General features: G+C 36.8%; 2 protein-coding genes across 3 annotated transcripts; both read left to right on the top strand.

The window, feature by feature from the left end:
* The first annotated feature begins 5,818 nt into the window (after positions 1 to 5,818).
* Positions 5,819 to 18,945, top strand: LOC122067517 (probable N-succinyldiaminopimelate aminotransferase DapC). Its single transcript, XM_042631369.1, has 2 exons — positions 5,819 to 6,255; positions 17,592 to 18,945. Exons 1-2 carry the CDS (start codon positions 6,019 to 6,021, stop codon positions 18,741 to 18,743), a joined length of 1,389 nt encoding a protein of 462 aa, XP_042487303.1. The 5' UTR covers positions 5,819 to 6,018; the 3' UTR covers positions 18,744 to 18,945.
* A 2,192-nt stretch (positions 18,946 to 21,137) lies between these two features.
* LOC122091973 lies at positions 21,138 to 25,020 on the top strand. 2 transcript variants are annotated; one of them, XM_042662245.1, is made up of 5 exons: positions 21,138 to 21,734; positions 22,523 to 22,637; positions 22,741 to 22,817; positions 22,990 to 23,041; positions 24,472 to 25,020. In XM_042662245.1, exons 1-5 carry the CDS (start codon positions 21,312 to 21,314, stop codon positions 24,669 to 24,671), a joined length of 867 nt encoding a protein of 288 aa, XP_042518179.1. In that variant the 5' UTR covers positions 21,138 to 21,311; the 3' UTR covers positions 24,672 to 25,020. The 2 variants fall into 2 exon arrangements, with proteins under 2 accessions (XP_042518179.1, XP_042518188.1); XM_042662254.1 differs by having other exon boundaries at positions 21,141 to 21,734; positions 22,736 to 22,817; positions 24,472 to 24,668.
* The last annotated feature ends 2,027 nt before the right edge of the window (positions 25,021 to 27,047 follow it).

Below are 27,047 nucleotides of genomic sequence, written 5' to 3'. Positions count from 1 at the left end.
GGATGAAAAAACTTGTTAAGGAGCCTATTGAAAGAATAGATGTTGACCTTCTTTGCATTCTATGCCAAAACAATCTGATTTCCCATGGCACACTTTTCTTTCTTTCTTGTGAATTCACCAAAAGAATTTGGATGGCGAGTCCTTTGGGTTTGAGAATTGAGAATATTAGTGCCAAATTAAGTCAAATACCATTTCTGAGAATAACATTTTACATTTTTTACAACCTTTATTATAGTATGCTATTTTATTTGGCTCATAAGAACAATATCACTCAAAAAAAAAAAAAAAAAAAAATCAAATTGAACCCTCATTCGGTTCTATCTCTGATCACAAAATGGACCATCATATGTTCCAAATATGCACAACTACAGGTAATCTCTAACTGCCTTCGAAAACAGGAAAAAACTATTGAAGCTAGCACTAGGGGCCTTCTTCTTGGATGGAAGCAAGCACAAATGGAAGGATGGGATTGGAGAAATGTGGAGCAATTCGGAAGTACTAAAACATTTATTTTTTGAGAGGAGTACCACTTCATGGCTTGCGACGTAATCCCCCCCGCCCCACCTTCTTTTTTTTTTTGTTAATGTTCATAACATGTTAAAACTAACTTCTTTTTGCCTTAGGCCTACCAATGATGTGGTTCTCCTCATGCTTTGTATGGCCCACATAGTCATGAGCGATCACCCTAATAGTAACCTTTCCCATAAAAACATTGATGTACTAAAGTTCGTTTTCTTAATTTTATTTTTCTTCTATTGCACCCAAAAAAAAAAAAAAAAAAAAGCATGGGAGTATGTTCCCTCTTATGCATGTGTGCACTTCTAGGCGAAGGAGGGGGCAAAAAAGGCGAACCTGTCCAATAGGTTTTTAGGATAATTCTGAGGGCCAAGCTATAGGCTGTGTTTGGTAACGTTCCAGAAGAATGTTTTGGAGTTTTTTCGTTCCCATAATGCATTTATGATGTGTTTCGTTTTTTTTTTTTTTTGAACAAAAAGAATTAAATAAAAATTAGAAACGAGAATTGACGGAATTACAAAAAGTAGTTTCGTCATTTCAGTTTCGTTAAAAAAAAAAAATCATTTTGACACAAAAACTAAAATTTCCGTTTTTTGTATAAAATGTCGGTTCTAGAAACTACGCTTTACCAATTGTCATGGCTTTAGACCTTTCTAAGCAACCACGTCAGCACTTAGCACTCCCACTAGCATTGAGTTAGTCTAACCACACTCCTTAAGGGACTTGGGAAGAAAAGAAGTGAACACAAGAGTGAGTTTGGAAAGAATGAATTTGTATTACACTAGAAAATTTGAGTACAAAGCTTGAGAACGCACTTGCTTTGTGCCTTAGCTAAATGAGGGCACTCCTAGTTACAATGAATGGCTAGGATATGTACATGTGTCTTACATCCAACGATTACTTCCACCTCCTTAGTGGAGGATTCTCTAAAAATATCTTTTAGAACATATCTACTACAAAATATCTAAAGTTTCATACTTTGATAGAATTCTCTTGAAACTTGATCTTAGCAACCATAGTGTTTTGGATGGGGGCGTGCAATTTTGAATTTGAGTTGGTGTGTGGAATCTTTTCCCCATAAAACATATTAGGCTTCTTTCTTGGGTTTTAAATTACTTGAAAAAATGACTGAAATGCTGATTTATTTATATTTTGATTCTCAATATCCCTACTTTAGGCCATCAACAAATTAAACAGCATTGTGGTGTAAATGTGACCGACTGTTGGGAGAATATTGATATACCGAGTCTCGAGTCGATGTACTCTTTTATTTATTTATTTAAAAAAAATTATAATAAAGAAAAATGAACTATATTAATTGTAAAAAAAGTGACGTAACATTGGGTAATGTGTCTTGATCATGATTTTCCTATGCATAGTCCAATGGATTACGTTTTTTAATAATATAATTAGTTTGTCGTTAACGTTGAGACAGAAGGTACGTTTAAACAAAAAGTATGATATGTCAAAAAACAATAGGAATGAAACTCCATGGCCAAGAGATGGTGTTATCTCCATCCAAAAGCTTTCCTAATTCTACGGCATCACTCTATATTTCTTTATCGAAGATTTATTCTTTTAGTATTTGAATGATATTTCTATAGGTGTATTTAGAACTCAACACCTTCTTTTGATTATCCTTTATCTTATGCCCAAAGCTTATTTCAAGTCATGGGATAAAAAAGCAAACGTTATCATTTATTTTTCACCAACTTTGGTTACAACAATATTTTTTTCTTTTATGACTTGATTTGGTGGTAAAGGAAATTAAAGTGAATGAAAGTGAAAATTTTCAATCCTTAAAAGATATATTTTTGTAATCATTACTCAAGATGATTGTTAAATTACTTAAATTTCTTGGGAAATTTAGTAATGTTCATTTTAGATATAATTTACTGAAAGTCTTATGCATCGCCATGTACACGGTCGTGCCTTCCACCATTGAATGGGGGAGAGAGGAGATGTATAAATAGACTTCCGCCTCCATCTCCATCTCCATTTAATTGTTGAAAGGCTCGACTGTGTACATACACAACCGTGCATAAAACCTTTTGCCATGTAATATATATTTGGGTGGGTGGTGATGGGACACATGCATTGCCAATGTATCCTCACATCCTATTGTAGTTGCAATCTAGCATGGAGTTCAGTTGAACAGTCAATTGAATTTCCACTTAGCAGTTAGCTCCTAGCAAGTAAGTATGAATGACATTCGGTTTCTTAAAAGAATGCTTCCTAGTCGCATGAACCTTGCACCAACATGAGAGCCAATGAGAAGATGGGTTGGGGCATCAACATGGTAGGATTTTTTCGTAATTCATAAGGGATAAGGCTGTCTATCCCCACTATTTCAGGAGCAAGGCCACGTGACGTGATAAAGGATCTTTTTCCCTAATAGTTAATTAGAATGAGATAATTTGCATTTACCCAAAAAAAAAAAAAAATAGAATAAGATATTTGAGATGTTATGTACAAGGGATTTCTCAAATCCGTTTTTATGTTCTTTCCCTTCTGATTGAATGGAAAAAGAGAAGAATAGCATCCAGTAGAACAATGGCACTAAGAGAATTTGATTATAAGAACAATCCACTCGAGCTTCTCACTACAAGGTGTCAATTGGATTTGATCTCTAAACTCATGGTGCGCAGATTGCTTGAAGACATAACAACATTTTCTTATGCTTTGAAAAAATATTGAAGCACCTAGATAGGAAGCTTTAGAATAGAAAAATATTGGAGCACAAGAAGAAGAGTTCTTTTGATATATATTTTTTTTATTTGTTTTGTTTTGTATTTTTATTTAGATTTTACACTCATACAATTTCCCCATTTCACTGCCTTCAGTGTAACATTTCCACCTCGTTTATAAGAAAGCTTCATAATAAAAAACAAAAACAGCCACAATTGTTGCCATATATGTATAGATATGGTTGGTTGTGCTACCTTGTGTTCAGAAAAGAAGCCTTGGTAATTGATTATTTCATTATCTCAGACCAGAAGATTCAGGGAAGTGGTGGATTCATTGGATCTTGTTTACATTGACTTTGTCATCAATGGTTTTTGGTGGGTTTTTCTTCTGACCAAGATAAGATGTTCTAGATGGCTAAGCAAGCAGACCCAATCTATTCAACATGTTTAATAACATGAAATGGTCCTTAGTGAGAAATTGAAAAGGCTTGCAATTAAGTTTCCATGAAATTTCCTAGTAATTATTGTGAAACTTCAAATATGGGAGCACCTAATGGAGACTTAAAGCTTTTATTCAGTTGTTTCTCAATCTGTTGTTTCCCTCTTCCGGTATAAATGAACACAGCACATGAAGGGAGAGAGATTACTTGGTCAGAGAAGAGTAGCTGGACAACTGCATTCATGTGGAACTTTTTTTTTTTTTTTGGGCTAAAACATTCATGTGGAACTTACATATTTATGAAATGGTTGGATGAAGTCAATCAATCAATCTTTTACATTTCCAGAAAATATCCACCCTGAGGTCCCCATCACATGTCTTGTCTGAAACTCAAGCCCCTTACCATTTTACAAAGAGCTGAAGCTCAAATCATATACATTTCCATGTATTTATATAATTTCTCTGAATTTTCTAGATTTTCATATTTTTAATGAGTTTGATTTCTCTCTACGATATTGAAAGCTTAATTTTATTAGATGCTCACTTCTATTCAAGATGAACTTTGACATGTAAACATTCGGCTCTAGGATCTATCTATCTATAAAATTTTAATCACATCTGATCCATCATCACTTCCGTGGATTCCATGATATTGGTTCTTTAGTTTTAAAAAATCATAAAAAACCATATTTAGATTCTAGTTTCGCCTTAACTTATGGACATGTTGGGCATGCGAACGTTACCTAATTTGTTGTCACTTTTACAGTAAAGTTTTTGCTCTTCATAAGAAGCTTGTAGACCCCCCTAGAAGGTAAAGGTGTGAATTGCATTCCACCACCTTTCATAAATTAGGGAAAAAAAAAGTGAAAAGCAAGGATAACTAAGTAATAGCTTATGCCTTTTTCAATGGGACTCACTTTTTTTTAATGGAATAAGAGTTTAGGTCTTTTGAATCGTGATTTCTTAAAAGTTATTGACTTAATAGCCTCCAACTTATGTTCAAAATATAAGATACTAAAGAATACTTAGATTTTAAAGTCATAAAAATGTATCACTTCAATGTAATCAAACAGTTTTACGAAGAATCACTACACAGGATTAAGGTAACCAAATAGTTTTACAGGAAAAATCACTACATAGATTCAGGGTAACCAAACAATTTTCTAGCAAGAAACATGTATTAAACTCAAGGCAACCAAATGATTTTTCAACTATATAGGTGGTTCAAAAAAAATGTCTCTCAAAAGGTTGACATCCATATTCGATACATGCACCATTTGATTTACACAACCAAACGCATCCTTATCCAGAGCAAGGGAGGAATCTGGTAGGATACATGAGCTAAAATTTTTGGTATCAAGCTATTTTTGTTTGCTATGCATTTCTTGCTTTAAGATCAATATTTGGACCAATTCGTACTGTGGGAGCATAATCTCAACTCAAATTTGCCAAACATAATGCAATTCCACTATGTTCTTGTAGAACAAAAAATCAGCAGAATCATTGCCGTGGAGTGAAACCTAACGTAGTTGAAGGGGACTTGGATCATGGATTCCAAAAAAATTATATCTTTACTCTATCATTGACTATTTTTTTTTTTTAATAGATTTGTAAGTGGCTGGCTTGGAAAGGAATTTCTTGGCAAGCGATTTGCATTTGCCATGTTAATGAGTGTCATAACAATTATGATTATTGGACATCTTGATCATGGTGTGAATTAATTATGTAATTCAATCAAATATTTTCTCATGTATTAGTATTTGCATCTCTATATGTTTGTGCATGTCTACAGACCATTGATGTGCTCACATGCGTGAATGGGGGCATAGTATAGGGTATTATGCGTAAGGGATAGGGAAGATGTTACCATTCAGGAACCCCAACCCGGAAGAATATGACAACATAACACAAATTTATGTTTCTACCCTGGATCGTGGTTTCAAGTATCAGTATTATATCAGCCATAGTGATATCAATAGCTGACTGATCGAGATCGGTTGCCCTATCATTAAGGGGATATAATAGTAAAAGAGAATTTTTTTTTTTCTTAAAAAACAAGGGAAATAGTGATTGAAGTGCACCGATCCGATCCAGATCGATGTACCAATCCGATACCGACACCTATACCTAAATCCATGTCTCGGATGCTGTGTCCTTGGTCCTTCCACTCTATTGTTTTCTCTTTCTGGTAAAATAGCCGTGTAAGTGTCCCGGCTTTTCTTCTTTCTCCTTCGATCCAGAATAGCGGCCAAGTTCACTGATACCCACTTGACTGCTGATTCTCCGAGCCGTCACAGACCGAACCCACTATCTTTCTCCATCTTTGGTATCTTATTTGGAGCTTTGCTTTATAAATAGAAGCTTTAATCTACCGTAATGCAACTACAAGTTCATCCTCCATGGAATTTGAGAAGGAATGAAACGCTAAGCCCTTTCAGGTTCGGATCATCGCCAACTCCGCTACTTACCTTTTTGAGAAGGTTAACTAAGAGTGATAGCAAAAGGAGGATCAGTATCAAATACCATTCTACAATGGCGACAGCATCAAATGTACAGACAGAGACAGACAAGAAGGCTGAATCAACCCAGAAGACCAATTACCCCCCAGTACAGGTATGTCCGATCTCTGCTTCGCTACAAGTCTTATTAATGGAGGGTTTTGCTTGTACTCTACAAATTTTTTTATTTTTTATATATATTTTTTTGAATTTCACCATCGGTGTTGTAACTGTTGTTTCTGCAAAGTTTTGCTGAGATTGGGTTTTTGGGTCCTCTCCAAGTTTATTTCTTTGAGCATGGGAAGGCCAATATCTCCTTGTGGATACTATTGAATGCATCAAACTTTGCTTCATTCAAGGTTATTATCATTATTCTATTTCAAATTCTTCAACTCATTCTTTTACCTCTATTGCCAACAGGGTTGGTAGCTTAGTGGAAGGAAGCCTTTGCCCCATCACCGCTCGCGTTGGCTGGTTGTGGGTTCAAGTCGGCACGCCCCACTATGGCTTGCGGAAGCGCTGCTTACCGTATGGGGGCTTTGGCCTTAGGGCTAGGACAATGGAGCACCTTTTGCTTTTATTATTACCAAAAAAAAAATCTTTTAACTCTATTTAGTGTATGCATTTTTTTTCCTGAGAAAGATGTAGACCATGATATTGAGGTTATTCTTACTGGCCATCATCAGATTGCTCTTGAAGTTGTAATTTTAATTTTTTTTTTTTTTTTTTTTTACCAAATCCATTTTTCAGCTTATCAGTGCTGTATATCTATTTTTCTTTACTTGTAGTTCTCCTATTTTTAGTTTCATTTTTTTGCATTCTTTCTCGGTAATATGTTATATACTCACTATAGTTTGGTTTGATCCCTCTTACTTGTACATTTTTCCGTTTACCATATCAGTGAAAGCTTTTTTGTTATTGATCACCAAAGAAAAGGTTGGGGGTGAGGAGAAAAGAAGAAGAGTGGGGTTTCCTTCTTTAGTCTTGGATTCACTGCACAAATTGATCTGATCTCTGGCATGAACATTTTTTTTTTTTCCTTTTTCCCCTTAAAGGATGAATTATTGGGTGTTGAGTCTGTCATACCTACCTAACTTTTCTTCTTTTTTCCCTTGAAGGATGAATTATAGGGTGTTGAGTTTGTCATACCTACGTAAAATTTGTCCATCTTTAGCAGTCCAAAGAATATCATGTGTCCATCCTTGGCCTATCTACCATCCCCACACGGGTGGCCTCCAAACTCAAGCTTGGAAGCCCCTCTAACATGTGAGTGGCTTTAGCTTACTTCTGAACTTGCCTTACAAGCCAAGGCTACATTCTGTCTTTGTAGATTTCATGCTGAAAAAGCCCCAGGCCCTACGCTTTTATGTGTTTCTTGAGACTTGTGCCTATTAAGTGTCATCCAAGTTCAAGAATTGGTCCTTCCACAAAAATTCTGATGAAGGGGTGAAGTTCAAGATGCTTTGAGAATTTTATCGTCCTTTGTGTATTATTTATCATACCTAGCTCTAAATGGACTTCTTTGTCCAAAAGTTTTGGTCATCTGGGTGCTATGGAGCCGTTTGGATAGTGGCACTTTGTTTTTTCTTTTTGGGTGAATATAATGGCACATTGCTGATTGTTCCCGTTCTAGGAATATTTGTTATGCCATGCTATTCCAGGAACGTTCTAAACAAGATGACATTTGGCATCAATGTGCCAGGATTAGTTAACTGATATTCCATTCCATCTATTTCTCTCATATAGTTTTGGGTAAATTATACTTGGGGTACCTAATGTTTAGAGAAACTATGCCTGGGGTATCTCATGTTTAATAGATTATGTTTTGGGTTCCTCAAATTTCATAAATTTTATGTTTGGAGTGCCTTATGTTTCATAAATGATGTTTGTGGTACCCTTTTTTCATATTTCCAATTTTTCCCATAGATGTTATGTTTGGAAGCACACTCCCTTTCCTTCTCCAACCGATTTGCCGTAGCACCCATCTGTGGTGGGGGAGAAAGAGAGAAACATAGAAGGGGGGGGGGAGAGATGCAGAGAGTTCAAGTGGGGGAAGGAGGGGAAATAGAGCAGGGGAGAGATGCAAAGAGTGAGCTGAGGGAGAGAGTGTAGGAGACAGTAGGGGAGAGAGAAACATAGCAGAGGAAGAGATAAATAAAGTGGGGAGATGCAGAGTGCGAACAGTTAGAGAGACAAAGAAGCAGAGTGGGCGCTCGTGAGGGGCATGTGATCACCGGGGGCACAATAATAGGTGGCAGATTGTGGCAGGGGGAGAGCGGGGTGCGGGGGTTGCAGGAGTTCACCGCAGGGGGGGGGGAGAGAGCGAGGGACATGTCGTGGGAAGGGGTGCAGGAAAGGAGCAGAGGGCTGGGGGTGCGGGATGGAGGAGAGAGCGAACTGGGTGAGGGTGAAGAGATTAGAGGGTGGTTTCCGACATATTTAACTACCAAGCTGGCTCATTGAGGCACTTACACGAATTCTGACTCTCCACCTTCAACATTTGCGCCAGTACCATCATACGTAGTTCCATTGTCTTCCCTTCTTATCAAGGTGCATAGCTTTAAACTACTCTAGGTACTTATTGATTTCAATAATCCACTGTTCTTACTGATTTCTTCCTTCCTCCCAGATTTAGGTGGTTGAAGCACAATTGATTGATGCACCCCCAATTTGGAAGTTCATTTTTATAACTTGTGAAATTCTCGAGTTGATAAGGCAGAAGATTGAATGGTTGAACACTATTCTTGTGTAGGGAGAATTTCTTGTTCTCACTCTTGTAGAGGCATGAGGAGATATTTTGCAGAGCAACACCCAAGAATTGCTGTTATTGTTAGTTATTAAAAGATCAATGGATTCAGGAGGGAGTGGATGGGGTTTGTTGTTAGCCTCTGTCCTCCACTGTTGGGTTACACCATGGAAGAAGTGACATTGCATGTGAAGTTCTACTTGGACATGGGTATGAATGAGGAAAGCAGAGGGTGGGGGTGCAAGAGGGAGGGAAAGGTGTTTGGGGTGCTGCGAGGGTTCGTAAAGGGGGGGGGGGGAAGGAGAGCGGGGAAGTGGGGTGAGATGTAGAGGGTGGGGGATGGAGAGATGTATAGGGCGACAGTCGGCCATTGGGGTATACAGTTGGGAGGCTTGTCAGTGCTTCGCTCCTTGGAGACTGCAGTAGCTGAATATGACCCTCTCTGGCCAAAAGACCACTTTCGTTTCGCCAGAGGTGATGGTGATTGGGAGGAGTTTCTGGAGATGGGTGGTATGGGCATACCGGCAAAGTTGGAAATAGAAAAGGGGTATCTCCAAAATCTCCAAACATAATATATCAATGTGAAGTACCCCAGGCATAGTTTCTCTAAACATTAGGCACACCAAGTTTACTTTACCCTTATGTTTTAAGGATTAAGTTTTTGTCTCCTAGAGTAAATAACATATATAATTATTGACTTACAAAAATATATTTTATCCATGAGTGCCACACAAGCTTAAAACATGCTAATGAAAAATGAAGATGGTAATTAAATAACTGTACAATAAAAACAAAAAAGAAAAGAATTCTCTGGGAACACTATAATAAGCTCCTAAGAAATGGCAATTATGTTTAAAAAGTTCCTAACTATGTTGATACAAACACCCAGCTTTATGGTGGACATCCTTAAGGTGAATTCCCTTGGAAAGCTTAATACAGTACTAATCCCAAACCAACGAAATCCAGTGGGAGATTATCTCAAGTCAGGATTGCAGGTAAGAAGGACAAACCAGAATTGAGAGCCCAGCTTTATGGTGGACATCCTTAAGGTGAATTCCCTTGGAAAGCTTAATACAGTACTAATCCCAAACCAACGAAATCCAGTGGGAGATTATCTCAAGTCAGGATTGCAGGTAAGAAGGACAAACCAGAATTGAGAGATTTCAAATATCTGAATGTCACAAGATCTGATCTGGTCAATATACTGGTCGAACATTCTATTGAATTGAGAGATTTCAAATATCAGAATGTCACAATATCTGATCTGGTCAATATACTGGTTGAACACTCTATTAAGTACAGGGAACAAACCATCGGAATTAACCAACGTTCAGATTTTAAAGTATTTCTGAATCCTTAAGATATAAAACTGAAATTTCTGACAGGGAACCAGAATTCGACAAGAGGAAATGAGGGAGCTCAGAACGAGTTAAGGGACTGATATGCTGATTAAGCAGTAAACAGAATCTTCAACTGAATATTAGGAATCAGAATTGAATGATCGATTTTGAAGAAGTAGAAACAAACTAGGACTCTTGAAAACCATTGGATTTTTTTTAAACTAAAACTGAAACTAAATATTAAAAGAAAAAAGATAGAAGATATATGATCAGGAATCTTCACCTGATCTGCAGGGCTGGCATCATCACAGTATCCAACCCTGAAATCACCACAGAACCAAAGGCAAAACCCAATCTTTCCATACTCAAATTTGAAAAGGGATAGGCTTAAACCGATCCTGATATGATAAGGTAATTTAAATTAACTTTATGCAGACTGATAGCGGGATCTGCTGGTGATGGGCATAAGAAGGAGAAATAACCTTGCTGCTACTGATGCCACAGGTGAGGAGAGCATATACCTCGCTTCAATTTCTAAGAGCTAATTATAATATTCTATCCACTCATTCAGTCAGATCGTATGGGCTGTTTAAGCCTTACATGTGTGTATAACTGTATTTATATATAAACTAATATTAAACAAACATTTCTTAGTGATGCGGATCTGGATTCCAATAGATTGAAATTGGATCGCTTAGGGCCCACAATAATGACCAAATAACTCAACCCAAAAATAGAATGGCAGAATTGTAAATAGGGCTTCAACTAGATGGCAAAACTGTAATTAAACTCAAGTATAATGGTTGAAGGATATTCTTGTAATTTCAGAAACAAGCATATGCATTACTGAAATTACAACAAGTGACGGGTAACTGAGATAGGAATTTAGAATAGGGGGTGTTCTGTAATTGATAAAGTAGGGAGGAACTAATAAAACACACTTTTCAGTACAGTGGGTTTATTTGTAAATTTAAGTAACTGTCCTTGTAAATTCAGAAACCCTATCCTCTTCTTCTTCTTCTTCACGATAGAACACAAAAACCAGCGCTAATGAAAGGACCTTGCGAGGAACATAGTTCTTTCCTTGATGATCGATTCAGCCCACAAATTAAAACGGAGGATCACCATAGTAAGTTCTATCGAATTCAGCAATACTAATCGCAGACCTCAAGGGTACAAAGAGTAATTAAATTCTGCAACTCAGATCTGGGCGGTAGCTTCAGGCAGCCTGAGTCACAAGTCTTGTTTCTCACAAGAGGAGACTCAATAGGAGCCAAGGTGCTAGGGTTCAAGTCGTATATGGGAGTGCTTCCTTCGATCGAAACTTCGAACCAAACGGATCACACACAAAAGAGCTCAAAGCACTTGAGTAGGGCTGCAACTATTGCCAGAAACAGGGCAGTTATTGTAGCTCAGAGCAGGGTAGGGTTAAAACCTGAAAATAATAATGAAGAGGAAGAGGAAGAAATAAAGAAGAAGTAAAAGAATGGAAGGGAAGAGAGGAGGGAAATTCAGAGAGGGAGAAAGGGGAAATCAATAGCCATGGGTCACACCCAAAAATTCTTCAACCAAGTTGTAAATCTCCAAAATTCTAAAAAACTAAACTTCTCCATCGTTTATATATCCAATATAAAGGAAAAATCAAATAATTAATGGCAACTACTGAAAAGGAAACTATTCTAAAATTAGCAGCTAGCTAATTTCAAAGGAAATTGTTTCTAAAATAAAAAAAAAAAATCAAATGAAAGATATATTTTTTTTCCTAAGTCCATCGTGCAACTGCATCACTCAGTCTCCTTCCATCAAGCACCCTACATGGAGATCTAAGTTGACTTAGACTTTTGAAATAGAGACCAAACTGAATAGATAATATCTTCCTTTACGCAGGTCAAGAGAAGAGTCCTAAAACAAGTTACTAATAAAGTAATGAAAGGTTGAAAAGTGAACTCTTCCATACATAGATGCTTTAGAAAGAGTCCTAAGCTAACTCAAAATTGGGTCCAACAAATTAATTGACAGCTATCTAATAACAACAAACTCCGCCTTATCCCAACTTAATGGGGTGGTCGTCTACATGGATCCGTACCAAATAAAAAAGTGGGAAGGGGTAGAGATGAAAATATGAAAGATGAGATAAGAAAGATGAAACTAGATAATGAGAGTAAGGGGAAAGAGGTGTAGCCAACCAAGTCAGGAGAATCTCAGCTAAATGGGGTCTGCTACTTGGATCCTCGCCCTCTAATAGGCTCTATCCAAAGTCATACTTAGGACAAGATTGAGACTATGCATGTCATTCTTCACCACTTCACCTATGGTCATTTTAGGCCTTCCCCTAGCTCTTTTAGCTCATTCAATCTGGATCAGGTCACTTCTCCTTAATGAGGCATCCTCAGGCCTCCTTAGAACATGGTCATACCACCTCAAACGACTTTCACAAAGCTTGTCGTTAATTGGGGCAACTCCCAAATCAGCTCTAATATGTTTATTTCTTACTTTATCCTTCATAGTTTTGCCACACATCCATCTTAATATCCTCATCTCAGCTATACATAGCTTTTGTATATGACACTTCGTAACTGCCCAACATTCCACCACATGCATTATGGCTGGTCACACAATAGTCCTATAGAATTTTTCCTTAAGCTTTAAAAGGAAATGCTGGTCATACAACACTCCGGATGCACTTCTCCACTTCATCCATCCCACTTTTATTCTCTAGGAAACATCATCCTCTATTTCACCTTCTTTATTTATGGCCAACCCCAAATAACTAAAAGAGTCACTTTATGAAGTCTCTCTTTTCAATTTTCACCATTTCATTATCCATTATAGAGTGGCTAAAATTACACCTCATATACTTTGTCTTTGTTTTACTAATATTAAAACCTCTTGTTTCGAAGGTTGATCTCTATAGCTCTAACTTAATGTTAATCTCTGCTTTAGTCTTATCCACTAAAACGATGTCATCAACGAAGAGCATACACCAGGGGACCTTGTCTAGAAGCTCTTGGTCAATTCATCGATGATAAGCGCAAACAGGTAGGGGTTTAAGGGCGATCCTTGATGTAATCCAATTGTAATTGGTGGAAATTCTTGCCTTAGTCTCACACAGATCTCACACTAGTCACCAAAACCTCATCCATGTTTTTAATTTTATCCATATACATACTCGACACCTCTCTCTTTACTAGTACGTGTCGGATTAAATCTCTAGGAAACTTTGTTATATGATTTTTTTAGGTTAATAAAGACCATTTGAAGATCCTTCTTGTTCTTCCCATGAATCTCCTCAATAGGTATAGCCTCTGTCGTGGATCTACCTGGCATAAATCTAAATTTGTTCTCCAAGATCTTAGTTTCTCTTCTCAAGCGGTCTTCAATGACCTTCTCCCATATTTTCATAGTATGACTAATTAGTTTAGGTTTGTGTAATTATTGCAACTTTGAATATCCCCTTTATTTTTATTTTTTGATCTGGACTAGAGTGCTTCTCCTCCAATCATCTGACATCTCTTTTGTGTTTATAATTATATTTAACAACTTGGTTAACCAAACAACTCCACATGCTCCTAGGGTTTTTCACACTTCTGTTGGGATCTCATCTGGGACTGATGTCTTGCTTGCTTTCATCTTTCTGAAGGCTTGAACTTCTGCCACCCTAGCCTTTCGTATATATCTACGACGTGTGGAGTTATGTTGAGTAAAGCACTCTTTTGGGTCATTTCTACTCGAAGTATCTCCATTTAGTAGGGCATTAATATTTGCATCCTATCTCTTCGCAGTGTCCTCATCCCTTGCAATCACGCTTCTATCATCACCTTTGATATACCTTACCTAGTCGAAATCCCTTCTCTTCTTTCTTATTTTAGCCATCTTATATATAGTTTTTTTCGTTCTTTTGTATTTAGGTTAATGTACAGATCCTCATATTTCTTTGTTCTAGTCATCTCCATAATCCTAGCTTTGTTTCTTTTGAATATTTCGTCCTATGCCATGTCTTAAAACAAAGTTTCTTAGTCTTTACAGCTGTATGCACCTCCTCATCCCACCACCACATCTCTCTAAGGGCCTGACGGCTACCTTTCGCTTCCCCGAGGATTTCTTTGGCAACCCTCTTAATACAAGTCATCTTCTCGTTCCACATCACGATGGTATCTCACTCGAAGTACCACTTTCCTTGTTTGACCACATTATTATTCTTAAATGTATTTAAGGGCTCACCTTTTAATTTCCACTACCTTATCTTAGGGTATATAGGTTCGCTCCTCCTACGCTTCCGTGCACTAAGATACATATCCAGCATCACCAGTCTATGTTGGGTGGTTAAGCTCTCCCCAAGGATAACCTTACCGTCCTTACATAACCTTTTGTCTGCCCTTCTTGTTAGAAAGAAATCTATTTGGATGGCATGTTTCCCACTTTTGTAGGCAACTAAATGCTCCTCTCTTTTTGCGAAGAAAATATCCACAATGAGAAGATCATAAGCTGCCACAAAGTCCAGGATTGAGGTTCCCTCCTTATTCCTCTTCCTAACCCCAGCCTCTATGGATACCTTCATATCCTCTATGATCCCTCCCAACATGTCCGTTCAAGTACCTCCAATAATAATCGATTCGTCTTGATTAAGACTCTGCATTAAATCATTCATATTATCCCAAAATTGACGCTTAATACTTTCATCGAATCTTACTTGGGGTGCATAAGCAAACAATACTAACTACATAATTGAAATACTAATTTTGTGTACCCTAATCCACTTTTGGGTCTTATAATTCAGCTCATTAGAAATAAAGCATTTAAAACAAAAACCCATAACCAAGTACTATCAACAAGGTCCCTAATGTTACACTGAAATTGCATTATTCCCTCCTTATTTGAAAAAGGCTTGCCCTCAAGTTTTGTCGAACGAGATAATCATCACCACTCGGTTAGCATCGATGATCAGCCACCTTGATTTGACGAACCAACGTTTCTCTCAAATAACACGGGCATGAGTAGTGTCCGTCCTAATTTTGATGTTGAAGATGTATTGTGAGAAGCAAATTCCACATGTTCGATCTCTATAGAGTCAATTGTGATTTGCTGCTCTTCAACATCTTTAACAAGACACTCGATAGTTGATTAGATAATCGATTAATTTTTTTTATCTTTGTTTCCGATCATGGTCTCCTCTTAAGGGTCTTTGGCTTTCTCAACCAACTCATATTCTGGATTGTCCATGCATTGCTCAATGCGATCAGCAATTGGCTATTAAATTCCTTACATTTTTGCTAAGCTTTTTTGAGATTCGCTTCAACCATTTGCATGTTCTCTTGAACGAGTTGAAGTTGTTGGCCGATATGGCGATATCAAATAAGAATGTCGGATCCATGGTATCTACGGCTAGGTTTGGCTTTGATACCCAGTTGATGCAGACTGGCAGTAGGATCTGCTGATGATGGGCATAATAAAAAGAAATAACCCTGCTGGTACAGATTCTGCAGGTATGAAAAAGAGAGAGAAGAAAGAGTATAACTACTAATCCATTTTCATCTTTTCTAGCTTGGATGAAGAGCTCATTGGGATGCTTTATGTCTTGGTATTCTCAATACCAAATCTTATTAACAGCTCTTGGGCATATTTGGTTTGATTGACAAATGTTCCTTACTCTGTTTCCTTGATTTGTAGACCGAGGAAGGAAAGTTGAGTTCACCCGCCATGCTCATCTCGAATTCATTTTGCATGAGCTTTAAGAAATCTTGACACAAATTTTCATTAGTTGCATAAAATATAATATCATCAACATATTTTTGTACTATTAACATTTATTTTCCTTTATGCTTAATTAATAAAAAGAGTCGTATCTACTTTACCCATGGAAAAATATTTCCTGATAAAAAATTTAAGTCTTTTGGCAAGTTCTTGGAATTTGTGTATCGATGGAAATATCCTAGATCCACTAGGAATGGCCCCTAATATCAGATCCAACCATTGGATCGAGCTCAAACTTTCAGCAAGTGTTCTTAACCCTAAGAACGGAACTCCACCTGAATTCCAGGTCAGTCTGATTGTTGGATTTTGTCTTATGCATTTTCTCTTCAAATCTGAAATTAATTCTGAGAAAAGATTCTGTTATGGTACTGTTTTGAGTCTTCAATTACATTTCGACATTACATAGTCTATACTAGAGGTATACCTGTGGAACTTATGCTGGCTAGAATGTTGAGGTACTTTATTATCATCCTACATTTGTTCTATCTACTTACATCTTGATGCCTGTTGCCGATTGATATATATTTGGTTCATAATGATTGCATATTTACTTCTTATTGGCTGTGTTGGTCAATGAAGTCAAATTCTTTAATAACTCATTTTTAGTACCTCCAAAACCCAAGAACATCCCTGGTTCACTCTTTCATTTTGTCATTGATTCTCTTGAACGGACACCGTGCCATATTGACTTGTTAGATGCAGGTGGACACTGTTTTTGAGGCAGGCTGACTTTCTCATAACTCTTGCTACTTACTTACATTTTATATGATTGATTAATCGTCTTCATCGGCCTTTTGTGATTACACACCTTTGTGTTCAGTATTTTACTTGATGAATATAATGAGATCAAAAGACTTGTATGGAAATATCTGCTTTTGGGTTTTCTAAGATCAGACTGGAGACAGATATATACCCGCAAGTTTGTCCAAGTCCAGCTCTATTTGCTTGTTTAATTGAGATGTTTGGTTCATTGAGTCAAGTTGAAATACTAAATTGGCAAGGCTGCTCATTCTTTCAAATTGCCAAATATGTTGGTTAGTTTGGGCACTTCGTGGTTTTGAAAAGTTAAGAGTTTCATTCACTAAGAAAAGGTGAAGTCTTATGGTGTTTTGTGCTTTGTCTATACTGTCAGTTGTTTCTGTTGCCAAAGTTGTTCCAGTTTTTTTTTTTAAATAAAAAATAAAAAAGCAATGAGAAAAAGAAGAATGCATTGGTAGAGGAGGAATAATGCCTATGTTTCTATGCCATGTAAAATAAGTGAATGCCATTTCATCATTGCTGCTAGTTTCTTTCAGTGCTTATTTTCCCTCATTTGACCATGTCAATTCCTTTAGCATGGATCCTAGGGTCCCCATGTTGTTGGGATGAGGCTGAGTTGACTTTATTTTTCTCCTTGCATAACCTGTCATACAATGTGTTAAAGGTGTCTGATCAGTATGCTTTGGTGGAGCTATTGTATTCACATCTTAAAAAGAAAAGAATTTGAAATCAATACACTTAAAGCATCTATTCATTTAAAACTACTTCGACCTTGAGAATACTTTAATGGGGGATGGATGTCTGTGATCATTAATCAATTTGTGTTCCTCTGGTTCTTTTCTTTTTAATTTTCAGGTTGCAAAGCGCTTGGAGAAGTTCAAGACCACAATATTCACACAAATGAGTATGCTTGCCATCAAACATGGGGCAATTAACCTTGGCCAAGGTTTCCCCAATTTTGATGGCCCTGACTTTGTTAAAGAAGCAGCCATTCGAGCTATTAGAGAGGGCAAAAACCAGTATGCTAGGGGATATGGTGTCCCTGACCTCAATTCTGCTGTGGCTGCCAGGTTCAGGAAAGATACTGGATTGGAGGTAGACCCTGAAAAAGAAGTCACTGTTACCTCTGGATGCACTGAAGCAATTGCCGCCTCCATGTTAGGCTTGATAAATCCTGGTGATGAGGTGGTAGTCTTTGCTCCATTTTATGATTCTTATGAAGCCACACTTTCAATGGCTGGAGCCAAAATGAAATCCATCACCCTCCGGCCGCCAGATTTCTCAATCCCAATAAATGAGCTCAAGTCTGCTATTTCAAAGAACACTCGGGCAATACTTATGAACACTCCTCATAATCCCACTGGTAAAATGTTCAGTAGGGAAGAGCTCAATGTAATTGCATTTCTTTGCATAGAGAATGATGTGTTGGTCTTTTCTGATGAAGTTTACGACAAGTTGGCATTTGAAGCTGAACATATTTCTATTGCTTCACTTCCGGGTATGTATGAGAGGACTGTGACCATGAACTCTCTAGGCAAGACTTACTCCTTGACAGGATGGAAGATTGGGTGGGCAATAGCTCCACCACATCTGACATGGGGAGTCAGGCAGGCACACTCATATCTCACCTTTGCCACCTCTACTCCAATGCAATGGGCAGCTGCAGAAGCTCTTCAAACTTCAGATTCATACTATGAAGAACTAAAAAGGGATTACATGGTCAAGAAAGCAATATTGGTTGAGGGACTGAAGGCGGTCGGTTTCATAGTGTACCCATCAAGTGGGACTTACTTTGTGGTGGTAGATCACACTCCTTTTGGGTTAGAAAATGATGTTGCATTTTGTGAGTATCTGATCAAGGAAGTGGGTGTTGTAGCAATCCCTACTAGTGTCTTTTACCTCAACCCAGAAGATGGAAAGAATCTGGTAAGGTTCACCTTCTGCAAAGATGAGCAGACTCTTAGGGATGCAGTTGATCGGATGAAAGAGAAGCTGAGAAGAAGATAAACAGTTTTATATGCTTTTTAGGTATCTGACCTCAATTTAAAATAAAAGGAAAAAGATATATTCAACCATACCTATGCTGGGAAATGGTTGAAAGCTGACTATATGGGAGATTGTTATTTTTTGGTCCTAATTTTTATGCTTAAATATTTGTCCCAGGAATTTTCATTCTCAAATGGTGGAATATATTTAATTTTCATTGTCACACATTGAAGCCATTTCGAATGGCCTAAGGTGGATTTAAGTGGGAAAATATGATTTACATTTTCAAAACCAATTAAGTTTTTGTTTCAAATAGGATGCAATTATGCATGTGTTGGGATTGTGTATTATGTTTTCTTGATTTCTCCAAAACTATCACATGGAGGTTTTTGCAGATGTTGCAGAGTGCAGATTAGAGCCAATTGCTGGAAATAATGAGTGCAAACATTTTGTGTGGAAGAAATAGGAAAGCACAGCCATCAACATATGGAGAAAAGGGTTTGGCTTGCTTTAGGTGACTTCAGTCTTTTCATTTTTGAGCTACCAATGTAATGTTAGGAAGCTCAAAGAAGATTGTCTCAACTGTGACACTGGCACCAAAAGCTCTGGGCAGGTTTTAAGAGTAAGAAAATAGTCATTTGGTAGTGGTAGTACCAGTTACTGTGTTTATATTTCCTGTAATTAATCCTAGGGGTGCAAGTTTGGCTTGCAAGGCCAAGGCCAAGGCCAAGCCCGCCAAAAGTTACACCTGAAAATTTCAGGTCCTGAACTGGCCTGTTCAACCTATGGACTGGGATATGGTTGGGGTTTCTAGGCTCGGGGTTGAACCATGCCAGGTCGGGTTAATCTAGGATTGGACTGAGGCTTTGGGCTGAACTTGGCCTGGCCCAACACTTTATATAGGGAAAATCCTCTCCAAGCAAGTGGGTTGGCCTATGCCCCCTCTCCTCACATTTTAAGGGGAAATGGAAGATAACTAATATTAAAATCAATGGATGACTAATCAGTGAAAAAATAATTAATATTGCAAATTAAAAAATAAGCCTTATTGTCAAATCATTTATTTAAAGTTCAACTAATTTTGTATAGTGAACAAGGACATCATTGGAAGCATTATTACAAATCAATTTTCCTATTCATAATCTTATACTCATTGATTTGTAATAATTCTCCTTACATCCAGAAATCTTTTCACTAATATTGATATCAATGGATAATCAATTCACCTATTTATAACCTCATACTTAATGATTTTTTTTTTTTTGGAGGGGTAAGGTTTTGATCTAAATATCGATTGACTTCGGTGCGAGCCAAATTTCAGCCGGTACCATCATATTCATGCCCCAATCTAAATCTAGTCTGATTATCTGATATGTATTGATTTGGTTTGATCTGATTTTTTTTTTTTTTTTTGGTCACTTTTCTAAATTCGAGCCAAGTTTTGACACCCCTTGTTGCACCTCCCCTCCCCTCTCCTCTCCTCCCCTCCCTGGCATTCATTTCCTCCACCTATCTTTTCCCCTTCAACAAATCCCTATAATTTCTCAGCATGAAGAAGGTGAAATCTTTTGTGTATGTTTACATTTAGTCTCTGTTGAAATCTGGTCTGCTTTCTCATCGACCTCTTCTTATTAGGTGTTCTTAAGAAGAATGCTTGGAGAGTTGAGATAGTAAGCAGTACCGTTTTTCATTTTCCCTATAAAGTATATCCTATTTATCCCTTGAAATCTAATTTATCTCTAAGTACCTTCTAAAATTTATCATAACTATTAGTAGTAGGAAACAAAATCTCCTCTTTTCCCATCTCTCTCCGATTGAAATTATTACACCTGCCATATAATCTATTTTATAAACAAACAAACATCATACACCCAGACTCCAGCCTAGTGACATCAACTATTAGTACAACAAAGTCTTTAATGCTTTAACTACAATGATAAAGACCTTGCAGATATGAGAATCAATCATAAATTATAAAAAATTTGGTTCTTAAACAACCGATAATAATTCATTTAAGATTTTGAAGAGATCATGTTGATGTATATAAGTCAAAGTTTATTCATAATCAACATTCTTCATAACACAATGTGGCAACCATATGAATAGAGTATCAATTTCTGTCCCTAACCACGAGAAAATTAAGATTTAAATCTTATGGCATACAAACGCCCAAATATATTAATTTAGGTCAATTTATAATTTAAACTATTTAAATTGAATTTGATGAACACATAAATCTAATATACTAGTACCTCATCAACCCAAGGGGTAGTGCAGTTAGTGAGCAACGAACTTGGTACAAGTCGTAAACTCGAATGTTCTAAGTTTGATTCTCACTAGGCATACCTTAGGCCCGTGGCAAATATTTAAGTCTCTCTCTCTCTCATCTGCTTTTCTGGTCATGTGTCATATGCCCTCTTACACAACAGAGGAATTCAATCCACCTTTTCCTATAAAATTCTAGTATTATCAAGATGATAATCCCCAAATAATAAAGGCAGAAGTACCGTTCAGTTTACTGTCTTCACTTCTTCAGTTGACTCTGTTTTAGTTCACTAGGGAGAGAGAGAGAGAGAGAGAGAGGACGAAATGCTTTGCACCAGCATCTCCATGCCTAGGCTGTTCATGCAACCCAGCTTTCGTCCATATCCTTCAATATCTTCTCCTATCATTTCTCTTCCTCTAAGAAGAAACAACACTTTTCCTATTAGGGTTCCAACTTCCTCAGAATCCCAAACAAAAACAGAGATAAAAAGCAAAGCAAACCCAAAGCAGTCCCAATTTAAGATTTTTTCGTCGCAGAGCCAAATATCATCATCAGCAACTACTACTACGGCAACTACGGCAGTAGAGGAATCGCCGGCAGCTCCAAAGGATTCTTCTGGTTCGGATGTGATTGGGAAATTTTATGGGGGAATCAATGCCCACGATCTCGGCTCCGTTGAGGACCTCATCGCCGAGAACTGCATTTACGAGGATCTTATCTTCCCTCAACCATTTGTTGGCCGCAAGGTATTATTTCCTTCCCACTTTTTTAATTTAAAAACTTCTTATTATATCATCAATTAGAATAGAACCTTTGGATTGGAATCTGTTTTTTAAGGATTTTCTGGGTTATGTAGTATGAAGTTATTTTTTTTTTTTTAAACAGAGAATAAATAAATAAATTTCATGCGAGAAGTTTTCCCTTCACAACCACATCATCCAAAACCTTATCCCAACTTAATGGAGTCACTTTACATAGAGATTCATGCAAAAAATTAACGGGTTATGATTAATTATGATAAGTGTCGGCTGTTAACCTACGGCACCACTACAAATCAGCTACAATTTGCCTTTTAGGTTTAAAATTTGGTGAATACAAAAAGGCGTTGCCAATGGATGAGGCTCCTGTCACTACTGCAGGGTTGGGACGGTCATAATGTATGCAGTCTTATTTCTATATCGTGGAAAGGCAATATCCTGACTCAAAACCCACAACCACTAGGTCACAATGGAGTTTCTTTGGATGACTAAAAAGGATCAAATTTGTTGTGATGAACAACATAAAAGGATATTAAACTATATTTTCCATATTCTCACGAACTCTGCAACTTGTGCTGCTTGGAACATTTTGGGGAACAAAAATGTATCTCACATTTGTCTCTGAATCATAGCCGACATCATTTCGTTGGGACAAGGCTGAGTTGAGTTGGGTTGTATCCATCTCTGAATCATGTGTTTTTGAATGATTCTCCATATTTATCTCTGCCTACTGCGTTTCATCTCTGCTTAAGTGTAAACTTTAAATACTATACCAGGCAATTCTAGAATTCTTCAACAAGTTCATTAATTCCATCAGCACAGACCTGCAATTTGTTATTGATGACATATCCAATGAAGATTCATCAGCAGTTGGGGTTTCATGGCATTTGGGTATGTTGATGTGTTCATTATATTACTTATTCTGTATTCATGATCCTGAAATATTGTCATTTATTGCTGTTATTGATTGTGGAATTGGAAAAAATTAGAATGGAAGGGAAGATCTTTTCCATTCAGCAAAGGATGCAGCTTTTACCGTTTGGACATTGTCAATGGGAAGAGACAGATTATGTAAGTTTTTTCAGCCACTGTATATTGGCCATATATTGTTTACATTTGCAAATGCTATTAAACAAGTTTGCATTGTCCCTTTACAATGAGCCAAATTGCCATTCAAATCAATTTTGTCCCTTTCATTAAGCACCAAGTTTGCTTGGAGACTAATGATAAGAATTTTAAATAGATATGGGCGAGACAGTGTGGAACCTGCTATCAAGCCTGGGGAGGCAGCTTTGGTATGTTCATCTTCCATAGATATGAATACACCCATCTGTTACATATCTGCACATATATAGCCTGCTCTCTACTTGCACACAGCCAGTAGCAGAGTTCTGTTTGTCTGCTGTTTCTGCTTCCTTCCTTTTTTCTTTTCTTTTTTTCTTTTTGCTAACGACGGGTATCCAAGCCTTCGGCCTGACTAGTCCCGCGGGTCCATACTTACCTCACAACCGCATGAATCATTCATCTTTTACTGAAAGCCGTGAAAAGCACTAAACACCCCCATATGAGTGGCCCCGTTGAAGTAAGAGGAGTCGAACTCAGAACCACACGCTTCTTGTGGTGAAGGTCCCTTGCCAACTCGGCTACCCCTTGGGGTTATTTTTTTCTGCTTCCTTCCTTATTATATGCCTGTTTTATCAGATCATTTAAAGGTGTTGGAGAATTTACATTGCCATTTGCAAAATGTGATACCCTGTCAAACCAGTGATAAACCACCCTTTTTTATCACCTCATGAAACTAATCAGAAGTTCAGTCCATCATCCTTTTTTATGTGTTTGATATATATATATATATATATATCTTGCAGTGTTCTTGGACCCAGGATTCAAATAACAATCAACTGCGAACAGTTGAATTTATATTCTATCAATCTGTTTGTCATTCTTCCAGTGTTGATTCTTGACTTGTATTTTTCATAATTTGTGTACTTATATTATTACTTAGTATATTAGGGAATGTAAACAGAGCAAATTTGAAGCGGATACACCAATATCTGAATCCCTAACTGGTGGGTGTTTCATATGAATATCTGAATTCATACCTGCTTAGGAGTTGGTTATCCGAATTTTAATCTGATTAATCCGATGAAATTTTTAATTTAAAATAATAATAAAATAAGACAATTTTTTCTACTTGATGAAAATATAAATAAAAAGAGAGAATATTTAATACATATAAGCTTAAATAGTTATAGATAATATTAATTTATAATCGGAGCAGATATTATCACAGTAGATATACAAATATCCGATTATCATCAAGTATAATATTTCTTGTTTTTATTTAGAAAATACTTTTGATACTAAAATAGATTTTTTAATGTCAAAAAAATACCTCAGTACTGGGATAACGACGATCATTGCACGGGCAAGCAACAGCTAACATCAGCCAGCTTTTGTATCTGTAGCATGAGAATCTACAGACTGTTTTATAGCATTATTCAACATATGTAGTTGTGTTCATTCACAACAGTGAACTTCAACTTTTCTTGGACTTTTGGATGATTATAAACAGTTACTTCCTCTGTCCAGAAAGATGAAAATTAGTGTTACTAGCGATTAAACCAATGAATTGAAGGCTTCAGTTATTTGGTTAATCCTCCACATTGATCCTAATTAAATTTGTTCTTGGTCTTCTTTCGGTCTATTTCCTTTGACGTTACAGGTTTCTATCAGAGGAGTGACTTGGCTGTTAGAACGGTTTCCAAGGCTCGTGGACCTGTTATGAGGATAGTACCTGCACATTCAAAACTGTACCCTATATGTAGGTATCTTATATATGTAAACCTACGCAAAGTGGGGGTAAGGCCACATACATTATCCCTCCCAGACCTTGCAGTGGCAGGAGCTTCGTGCACTGGGTAAACCCTTTTTTTATCTTATATTTGTAAAGCTGCGAAAGTGGGGTTAAGGTTGCGGACATGATTATCCTCCTCAAACCCTGAAATGATGAGAGCCTCATGCACTGGATACACCCTTTCTTTATCTTATATTTGTAAAGGTATGAAGGTCAAGCTCCATACAGAAGGAGCATTATCAATTATTTCCTCAGAATTGTATATCATCAGTTGTGCTTTATTTTAAAAGTTGTAATTTTATTAAGTTTGTAGAGGGGAAAAAAACACATTATAAATGTGTACTTCATTGTATAGGATTGGATTATGTATTGATTATACTCATACTCAATGTTAGTACTTTCATTTTATTTATTTAATTTGATATCTTATAGTTAGTTTAATTATACTCAAGTCAACTCAATCTTATCCAAACTAAATAGGGTTGGCTATTATTCATCCAAAAAAAAAAATGAGTTGGGTACATGGATCCTATTTTTTCCAATCCGCTCTATTCAAAACCATACTTAATACTAATCCCAAGCTCTACCTGTCTTTTAGGTTATTCAATTTGAACCAACTCACCGCCATGTACTAGAGAATTCACAGGCCTCTATTTCATATGTCCATGTCACTTTAACGACTTTTCCGCAATATATCATATATCGGAGTTATTCCTATATTAATTTTTTATTTTTTTGTTTCATATTTTGTCCTTTCTACTTTTATCACTCATCCATCGCAATGTTCTCATTTCAGTTACACTTGCTACCCAAAAACAAAAAAAATTCAACTACAGTAGTTTATTTGTGTTGTTTTTTCTCTATCCAATATTTAGTTCCATACGTCATTGTTGGTCGTATAGTTGTCCAATAAAACAAATTAAGTTTTAAAAGTATGCATCGATCACATAACACTTCAGATGTACCCCTCCACTTCATACATCTTATTGTTATTTTTTGTGCAACATCATCTTTCCTTCCAATCCTTCTTTATTTATGATTGAACCAAAGTACCTAAGATTTTCATCTTGCGGCATCTCCATATCATCAATTTTCATAACTTCATTTTCATTCATATTGTTATTAAATTTACACATACATTATTTTGTTTTTGTTCTACTTATTTTAAAACCTTTTGATCTTCAAAATTGATCTCCATAATTTCAACTTGACATTTATTCCTGTTAATGTCTCTAGCCAACTCATCCATGTTTAGTGTAAATAAATATGGGCTTACAAGTAATCCTTGATGTAATCCAATTGTAATTGAGAATTTAGTCCTGGTCCCCTTCAGTTATTACACCAGTCACTACACTAATTTACATATCTTTCAATAATATCCACATATTTACTTGGAACATCTTTCTTTTATATACTTGCCAAATTAACTCTCTAGGGATTCCATCTTAAACTTTTTCTAAGACAATAAAGATTATATGGAGATCCTTCTTACATTCTGTATATATTTTTATTAGTCTCCAAGCAAATAAATAGCCTCTACGGTGATCTTTTTGATAGAAAATCAAATTAGTTATCCGAAAGATTAATTTCTTGTCAGAAAAATCAAATCAGTTATCCGAAATGTTCTCTCTCCCATAATTACATAGTATGACTCGTAAGTTTGGAAGCAATTTCCGCCGATGGGTATGGGTGTCAAGGATGGGCATCAGGAACAATAGAGAGAGTATTATCGACTTCATACAGATGGAGATACATTTCTTCTCATATATATATATATATATATATATATATATATAAAAGAAAGCTATCTGGTCACATTGGCCCTGTGCCTAAACACAAAGGCATGCAAAATTACCTTTATACTCTCTATAAAGTCAAAAATCTCATTCATATTAATACCGTTGCAGGCACTCCCATTGGAGGGCTTAATTGTCATAACTACTTTAGTTGTCCTTCAGAGAGATAGTATCATTGTTTCAGAAATAGAGATATTTCTATAATGAATGAATCCCACCACTAGCATGCTGCATGATGGAAGAAAAAGGCAAGCCACAATATAAAGCAGCAAAGGAGTGAGGGAGAAGTATTAACTAGGCAGGGCAGAGCCTCTCTCCTCCTCTCCCCCCCCCCCCCCCTCCCTCACTCTGTACTACAATTTTTTTTTTTTGGTTAGCTTTACAATACCAATACTTGATCCTTGGTTCCCAAGATTTTCCTTTAAGGCAACCAATGGTATTGGTTCTCTCCTACGATTTTCTTAGTCTTTTTCTCCCCACGCATCTCACTTTCTTTCTCTTGTTTTTTATTTGAGTCCTAAGCTTCTTTAGAAAAAGTTTTGTTGTACAAGAGCTCAGGGTGTTTCTGATCTTCCCTGTGATTGCTTGTTTGCATAAGGGAGTTTGTAGTAGTAGACTACCGAATAATTGTAAACCTCTATTTCAAAA

The sequence above is a fragment of the Macadamia integrifolia genome, chromosome 2 (assembly GCF_013358625.1).
Source record: "Macadamia integrifolia cultivar HAES 741 chromosome 2, SCU_Mint_v3, whole genome shotgun sequence".
NCBI lineage: Eukaryota > Viridiplantae > Streptophyta > Magnoliopsida > Proteales > Proteaceae > Macadamia > Macadamia integrifolia.
This window is presented reverse-complemented; position numbering and strand designations above follow the sequence as displayed.

What these genes read in the sequence shown, in the direction of transcription:
- LOC122067517 (XM_042631369.1), top strand. Translation starts at nt 6,019, where the DNA reads ATGCAACTACAAGTTCATCCTCCATGGAATTTGAGAAGGAATGAAACG. An exon ending in CCAATTACCCCCCAGTACAG is followed by an intron (nt 6,256 to 17,591) that starts GTATGTCCGATC and finishes TTTAATTTTCAG; the next exon opens with GTTGCAAAGCGCTTGGAGAA.
- LOC122091973 (XM_042662245.1), top strand. Translation starts at nt 21,312, where the DNA reads ATGCTTTGCACCAGCATCTCCATGCCTAGGCTGTTCATGCAACCCAGC. An exon ending in AACCATTTGTTGGCCGCAAG is followed by an intron (nt 21,735 to 22,522) that starts GTATTATTTCCT and finishes ATACTATACCAG; the next exon opens with GCAATTCTAGAATTCTTCAA. An exon ending in TGGGGTTTCATGGCATTTGG is followed by an intron (nt 22,638 to 22,740) that starts GTATGTTGATGT and finishes AAATTAGAATGG; the next exon opens with AAGGGAAGATCTTTTCCATT.